At 36.3% G+C, this 8,016-nt stretch overlaps 1 protein-coding gene across 1 annotated transcript; it reads left to right on the top strand.

Moving 5' to 3' along the window:
• Positions 1 to 721: 721 nt before the first annotated feature.
• Positions 722 to 7,294, top strand: LOC109242491 (guanine nucleotide-binding protein subunit gamma 2). The gene is made up of 4 exons (XM_019409340.1): positions 722 to 1,243; positions 6,657 to 6,709; positions 6,784 to 6,828; positions 6,907 to 7,294. Exons 1-4 carry the CDS (start codon positions 1,127 to 1,129, stop codon positions 6,989 to 6,991), a joined length of 300 nt encoding a protein of 99 aa, XP_019264885.1. The 5' UTR covers positions 722 to 1,126; the 3' UTR covers positions 6,992 to 7,294.
• The last annotated feature ends 722 nt before the right edge of the window (positions 7,295 to 8,016 follow it).

Genomic DNA, 8,016 nt, shown 5'->3' with positions numbered 1-8,016 from the left:
TCTTAGCGATTCTAACTCTTTATAATAGAAATGGGGAGCCGGGAAGTTTTTTTTTTTTTTTTTACCATATATAGTGCCAAATAAGTTGGCGCTTTATTTTGAATTATTGTACTGGTCAGAAAAAAAAGGATATAACACCACTATTTCTGGCGCTATATCACTGTCAGTGTATAACACCAAAAATAGTGGCGCTATATCACTCTGACAGTGTATAACGCCAGAAATAGTGGCGCTATACATAAACGATCCAGTTACCGTTTATATATAGCGCCACTATTTCTGGCGCTATATATATTATTGTTACCTTTTTTTTTTACACCTATTTATGTGTTTTGAGTCCAAAATAGCAATATTTTGGTTTCAGACTCGACTCCCCCTACCCCTGTCAACCCCCCCCCCCCTTCCAACCAAACAGTGGGAAACTCCCCCTACCCCTGTCAACCCCACCCCAAACCAACAAGCAAGAAGAAAAGAGAGACAAAAAAAAGACAGAATATTGGTGTAAAGTAGTAGGAAAGAAAAAAGGAAAAAAGTAAATAAGTAAAAAAAGATTACCAACTTTTTCATTATTCACAAAAAAAACCATTTGAAATACCAAAAAGCCAACTTTCCTTTTTCCTTTTTTCTTTTTCTTTTTGGTTTCATCTTTCTTCTTCATTCTGTTTTGTCTATCCCCTTGGAACATTTCAATTCACTTTTGCAGAACAAAACAACAAAAGTAAACCACCCCCCCACCCCCCCATCCCCCACCCCACCCCCCTACTACCGTCCAAGCACTCTTCTTTTACCTTCTGCATTGTCTCTTCAATTGTCTGCTACCCTTTTTTCTGTCTATTTAAACAGTCCAAGAATCTCTAAGTTTCAGTTACAGAATCTCAAAGTTTCTATTTTTGTTGATAAAATTGAGTCTTTATCCAAATGGGGTTCTTTTGTTTTTAGTACTTGGACAGTTTTGTTAGTTTGTTGACACGATTTTGATTCTTTTAGGGATTTGGTCTTTTCATTTTTTAATGTAATAAATGGGGTTCTGTTCTTATAGTGTTTGAACAGTTTTGTTAGTTGTGTATACATGAATCTGATTCTTTAGGTAATTTGGAGCTTTTGAGAAGTGCGTGTGAGAAAAAGGATGCAATCAGAGAGCTCAGAACAGTTAAGATCGGTTGTGGCAGCAACTGATACAAGAGGGAAACATAGGATATCTGCTGAATTGAAGAGACTTGAGCAAGAAACTCGTTTCTTAGAGGTTTGTTTGATGTCTCTTTTGACTTTTTTTGGCTTTGCTTTTACTTTTATTTTGTATAATATTGGCCTGATATGAGTTTATATGAAGTAATATGGTCAGTGAAAATTCATATAGTCGACTCCAACTTGTTTGGGACTGAGGCTTAATCGTTGTTTTTTGTTCCTTAGAAGTTGAAAATTTGATTGTTGTTTCTGGTTAGCTGAATGTGTTTGTTGTTAATTGCTCTATTTGAGGATAAAGTTTGAATTTTTTTTCCTTCAGGGGGGTCTTCTGTTGTATTGGTATTATGTACAGGTGGAAGAAATGAATTGTGTTTAAGAAAAGGGATCTTTGTTCTATGTCCTGCTAATTTGGGTGAAAAGGGTTGACCATCAATTAACAAACAGTAGAGCTTTCTTTACTTTAATTATGAAAAGAGGGGTTTTTCGACGTTTTTTTGATGTGTTCATGAGACATGAGCTGTTTCATTTCTCATATCGTAGTAAAGTTCTTGATTTGTGGAAAGCCTGAAGCGTATGTCCCCTTTTGTTGCATTCTATATGTAGCAGGGGGAAATTCTTTGTGTATTGAAATGAAATGTTAATGTTTTCGAGAATTGAGTATGAGTTGTTTGAGAACGTTTTAGACTTGGCATTGAGTTCTATACTTCTATTGAGAGCATCTGAAACTTGATGGAGAAACGGGACATATAGGGAGAAAACTCGTTGAGTTTGTAAGTGAATTCTTAATGTTTTTGAGAGTTGAGTATTTATTGTTTTGAGTATATTTGGGACTTGGCCTGGAGTTGTAGCGAGACCTTTTGAAACTTGTTGGTGAAAATGGGACATATAGGGCTCACTTATGTTTCACTGGAGCCCTGTATTGAATTTCAACCATGAATTCTGGCCATCTTTAAGCTTTAGTTCTTCGTTCTTGCTTAGATGGTTGAATCCATGACTCAGCTGTTTTAGTTTCTGACTGCTGGTTCAGAATTTGCTTATAAAGCTGCCGCATTGCAAGTGAAATACTTCGTGGTACTGTTTGAGCTGCCTTCACTTTTGTGCTGCTGTATAGATTTTGAAGGTTGATTTAAAAAAAGAAAAAGATTGTGCTGGTATAATATCTAATGAGGCATGGACAGATATCCCCTTTCTGTAGACATCTGAAGTCAGAAGTAACATAGTGAACTTAGTTCCCCTCATTAAGGAACTGATTCATTCAACATAAAGTCGGTGGAGGGAATGTCTGGTTATTTAGGACCAGGAGCACTGCTTAATTGATGAGTGGGAGAAAGAAAGAGACGGCAGAGAAGAGAGGGAAACATAAAATACGTAGAACAGTAGGAAAAGTATATCTGGATCACAAACCAATCGGAGTAATTGAACTAGACTTCCTTCACCGCCTGCTAATAAAAGAAGTTGCTTTTCTGTTGTTTTAGCTTTTCCTGACCGTGAATTTTGTTGGTCATTATGGGTAGTAGATCGTAAAAACGTGAACTTTTGAAGATTTTATGTTGGTCGGGGGTTTCTTGCTGTGAGGATTTTTGGAGATGACGAATTATCGTGGTTTTATATGAAAGGAGACAAATACAAGGATATTCTCTGACTACGCAATGAGTCTTCGGCATCTTTCCATTAGTTCTTAGCTTCAGGCCTTTTGTCATTTCATAATGGCTGAGAAAAGGGCTGGAATTTTATACTCATTTCCATCCTTTTTATATGGCGGTGTTTGACTGAACATTGCGCGTTCAAGATGTTAATTTGACTTTTATGTACATTAGTGCTTGTGGAGAAAATATTAAATAACAGTGGAAAAGCTAGTTTAATAGAGGAAACATTGCATCAAAGTTTAAACTTTGAATCGTTTGATGAATTTGAATTCTTGAAATTTGTGAAATCTGTATAGAAGTGAAATGGTGTCAAACATATTTAGACATTCCAAAATGGAGAGTGTCCTAAGATTAGGACGTAGGGAGTAATAATTTGAAATTTAAATGTTTTTATTGCTCTGTGGCTAATGTACTACATAGCTTCTTCTCTCTTTTGCTTACAAACTTTTTCTTGTTAATAAAAAGAAAATGTAAAAAAAACTAATAAAAAAAGAAAGAGTAGAAAGGAAAGATTTTCCGCTGTTCTTTTCTCATGCAAGACACATTTAACTTCAGGTATTAGACTGAGAATTATACTAAAAGAGAACCTATTAAGAAAGAAATAAGAGAGACAAGAAAACATCAGTTCAATCACAAAGGTCCACACTTTTGATACCTACTTTGAGTTAGAAGGCCTCTACAATGCTAGAATTAGCTTGATTCTACTAGATCAGTTGTCACTCATAACTCACATTTTAATGTGCATTCGAATTGATCTAAAGTTATCAAATTGTTGCGTGATTGATTATTCATGGATCCCATGAAAACAACTTGACTTGTGATATCACGGGGTGAAATTAGTCATCCACTATCAAGAAAAAGGTATTCAGTTAAAAAGATGAAATATACAATCTACTGAAATAATGTCAGAGAGGCAAAAAAGTAAGGTGATTGCTTCCCTTCTACCTAGGTATTATTGGGCAGGATTATCCAATACATGCTGGTGAGGGGATGTAGGTACCTGGTGGAATAATTAAGGTGTGTGCAATGTGGTACAGATACCACCGTTATCAAAAAAGAAGAGAGAATATAATGTATTGAGGTGATTACCTTCCAATACATTATATTATAGTAATATATTCTCCGTACACAAAAAGGGAGAAAAGATGGTTGCAGTAATAAAGGTAGTGGTGGCTGGTCGACGGTGGTTATATGGTGGGGTGGACAGAATTGTGGCGAAAGGTCATCTGGGTGGGATTCTTTGAGTGGATAACACCTAGATGATATTGAGGTTTAGTCAAAGATCTAAATGAACAAAATCTATCTAGAGCAAATAAGTGGTCGTGAAAAGAAAAACAATACAAATTACTTAGTGGGTTGAGATTTGAACTGTTCAAATTCTGATCCCTAATAAGTAGAATTCAAAACGAGGCCTAAGCTTTAGTTGCAACTGATTGGTTTGCCTATATGGATCTTTTTCTTTTATTGTGCTCATGAGGCACTAGATTGAGTTCCAAATTTGATTTACAAATATAATGTGAACCTCTTAACAAAAGCCAGAAGTCGTAGAAAATTTTCAAAAGGTGATTAAAGAATGAACAAACTGACACACTGGGAAAGGGCATTGGTAAAATCTTATGGTTATGAAATCTTTATGTTGGGATGGGTCTCCAATTTACTGCTTGTGCTACACAACCTAAAATATTGTATTCATGTTTTTATCAGGAAGATTTCAAGATAAATTGTTCTGTGAGCTTGTGCTGGTGCTTTCGTTTCGTACAAGAGGTGTTCCCTTTATTTGATCACCTAGTCCTGGTGTATTGTTGCTTAAGTTACCTTTGCACTCTGTGATCTTACATGTCAAACTTGGGAAATAGAACTTGTCAAGAGAAACACAGAGCAGCACTTGCTCGTTCAGTTTCTGAATTTTAAAACCTTTTATCCTCAGAGCAGGAAGAACTTTATTTGGTAGAGTTACTTCAAAGGACTTCGAAAAGTAAGCTTTTAGGTTTATGTACCTGGGCAAGGAGTTCTTACAATAACCTTCATGCAAAAGGAATTTCTAGGATGGAGAGGATATTTCGTCCTTGTTGCAAAAGTTCAGATAACTCTGTGAAGCCACAAAATAATGGCAACCAAAAGTCTTTGCCTAAATGAGTTGTGACAACCTCTTCGTGAAAATGCATTTTAGTATCAAATGTATCAATTAAGAAGCATATATATAGACTAAGTAGTAGTATTGGTAGTTTCAGATGTGTAAGGTGAGGTGCTAGTTGGTTTTCTGCAGAGTGGGAGAATTCCATATGCAGATTTTTTTCTTGTACTGAGTTGCTATTGGTAATAAAAATAATTATTTACCAAACAAAAAAGAAGAAGAAGAAGAAGAAGCACATATATACAATATTTACAATTTCTCTTCATATGCATGTGATTCTTCAAAAAAATTGCTCTTTCCCATATGTTTCTGCTGTCTCGTGTATCTGTGAGATGAATGTCCTTTACAGTGATCAATCATATATTCAACTAAAGTATCACATATTGATAGAGAACTAGAAACAACATGAGCTTTTGGATATCATATCTTATATAACCTTTTTGTTAATGGGAGTATCAAATTTTTCTCTATTCATGTTGTGTACTCGTATCCACTAAATATGTGATGTCCCATCAAGCATTGCAACACAGAGTTTTAGATGATCTATGAGATGAATGTTTAGGATACGAACTGATTCGAATTGGTACATAATGGGGCTTCCTGCAGGGAATTATCAACTCCATATAACCTGGTTAGATCCAAAACTAATCATTCTTGGGCTCTCTAAAGACTTCAGAGTTTTAGATTTAATGAGTGAAGAATGTGTTGCAGTGTTGAACATCACAGTGATAGAATTTTCACTATAGAAGTTCTAAGTTTTGTGAACTAGGCTTGATCAGTTGGTAGCTACCGATCATTCAGTAACCTTACATATTACTTATGTGACTAGCAGTACTGATAGGAAATTACAAGTATCTTCCATTATTTGGAATTGTAGTACGTGGAACTCGATACACTTCCTAATTTTGCTCCCTCTACTTTTTCGTTGTTTTGATGAATGTGTGTGCACCAATCCAAATGCAGCTCGCAACCACTAGGCAATGCTTGAGCATCTCCAATGTGGTTGATAAATAATAGCAAATAGTTTTAACCATTCATTGTTCAGTATTGGCAGACTTAATTGAGTTCTACTTGGTGACAACATGTACAGCCTGTATAGATGATAGACGACTAAGACTTTTGGGAGGCTTAACGTGTGTTGTATATATATGTGCCTTTGAGACCAACATGATGTAACATTAATTATACTCTTGATTTATTCGGAAAAAAAAGGAAAGATATGTGCTACTGATGCGATCAGGAGTTAGAATTTGACTGTCCTCATTACAGCTTTTTTCTTCTTCTATATTCGACGAGCAAAGTTCTTATGGTCTAAATCCTGGAATATATTTTATTGATACCTTGCCAACAATTTAGTCGCATAAAATCCAACAGAATTCTATGAATATGGACCGGTAATCGGACTTTGTTGTCTGTCTGTTCAGTGTGATGCACAATTAGCCCTTAGTTTGACAGCTACGGTGGTTTTTGTTATTTGCAAAGTCATCTTCTGCATGTCGTGTAATTTCTGGTGGCATTGTCCAGATGTTCATTGAAAGGGCTTAAAACTATACATGGTTGATCACCGTTGCTTTTCATGTGCCAACATCAGAAAAGATGCTGTATTTCTTGTTGATTATATTACTTGTCTATTGAAGTCTTCTTCTATCGGCAAATTTATTTACTATTTGCTGATGACGTAATATGTGCAGGAAGAACTTGAATTGCTCGACAAAATGGAAAAGGCATCAACTGCTTGCAAAGAGTAAGTACTAACTATCTGTTTTTGTTCAGTGCACGTTATGGTTATCTAACTTAATTCTGTTACATGGACTTTAGGATGCTAAGTAATGTGGAAACAAGGCCAGATCCATTACTACCAGTGTAAGAATTACTCTTGCTTTATCGCCACGTCTCATGAGTTTTGTATTTTGCTAATTTATTAAATAATTTCTCCATCAGAACACACGGTCCAATAAATCCTTACTGGGATCGATGGTTTGAAGGACCACAAGATTCATCGGGTTGCAGATGCTGGATATTGTAATCACCCTTTGGCTGACTTTGGAAATTTTCACTGATTGGAGACGAAGTTGAAGTTGGTACGCACAGCGTGTTGCCTAATACAGAGATGTCTTATCAAGTGTGTAATGAAATGTTTCAATGTGCAGAAAATGACATTTTTTATATCCCTTAAGAGGAGTTGAAATTCAAGATTCTCATCTTAATTGATAGGTCACCGGTAGCATTGTGCAGATGACAATTTTCTATTATAACATCATATTGACAAGTATTTCCTTGTGGTTAGAAATCATTTATATACCTGTCTGAGTTGCTAAACTTTTGATCAGGAATGGCTCTTGTTTGTTTTCACGTTTATTTGGAAGCATAGAAGCGATACATGTTTCATTTGCCAGCTCAAAAACCTTTACAGTGCGTGTGTCTGTTTCTGTGTCTAACTTGATGTTACTTTGAAGAAATTAGAGTGCCCAAAGCAAGTATACACTCTGTATACATTAGCATGAGATAACACTATATGATTTTGGTCCTATTACGTTGGCCTTCGGGATTGTAGTAATGATTAATAGGATCAGTCGGGGCCATTTGTATTTCGTTGTCAAAGGTGAATCTTATATCAGGCCTTGGTACGGCCTATACACGATGGATGAAGGTTTTGGCAAGGTTAAGAATGTATGGTACCTATAATCAGACCCAACCGTTGCACTACTTGAGAAGAAAGAAAAAATTCTTCTCTTTTTATCTTAAGGCTGCTTGGAGCTTCCGGCCCATCAAGCTCTTCGGGCGACCGCCTATCGATTTGAATTTCCCTCCTCAGCCGCAGGCGGAAATTCTTGGATTTATGAAAGACGGACACGTGGTAACTGGTAAAGTTGCTGCCATGTGACAAGGAGGTAACGGGTTCGAGCCGTGGAAACAACCTCTTGTAGAAATGCAAGGTAAGGTTACGTACAATAGATCCTTGTGGTCCGACTCTTCCCTGAACCCTGCGCATAGCGGAGCTTAGTCACGGGGCTGCCCTATACATACAAAAAGAAAATTAATCACGAGTTT

Source organism: Nicotiana attenuata, unplaced genomic scaffold, assembly GCF_001879085.1.
Source record: "Nicotiana attenuata strain UT unplaced genomic scaffold, NIATTr2, whole genome shotgun sequence".
NCBI classification, from domain to species: domain Eukaryota; kingdom Viridiplantae; phylum Streptophyta; class Magnoliopsida; order Solanales; family Solanaceae; genus Nicotiana; species Nicotiana attenuata.
This window is presented reverse-complemented; position numbering and strand designations above follow the sequence as displayed.

What these genes read in the sequence shown, in the direction of transcription:
- LOC109242491 (XM_019409340.1), top strand. Translation starts at nt 1,127, where the DNA reads ATGCAATCAGAGAGCTCAGAACAGTTAAGATCGGTTGTGGCAGCAACT. An exon ending in GCATCAACTGCTTGCAAAGA is followed by an intron (nt 6,710 to 6,783) that starts GTAAGTACTAAC and finishes CATGGACTTTAG; the next exon opens with GATGCTAAGTAATGTGGAAA. An exon ending in CCAGATCCATTACTACCAGT is followed by an intron (nt 6,829 to 6,906) that starts GTAAGAATTACT and finishes TTTCTCCATCAG; the next exon opens with AACACACGGTCCAATAAATC.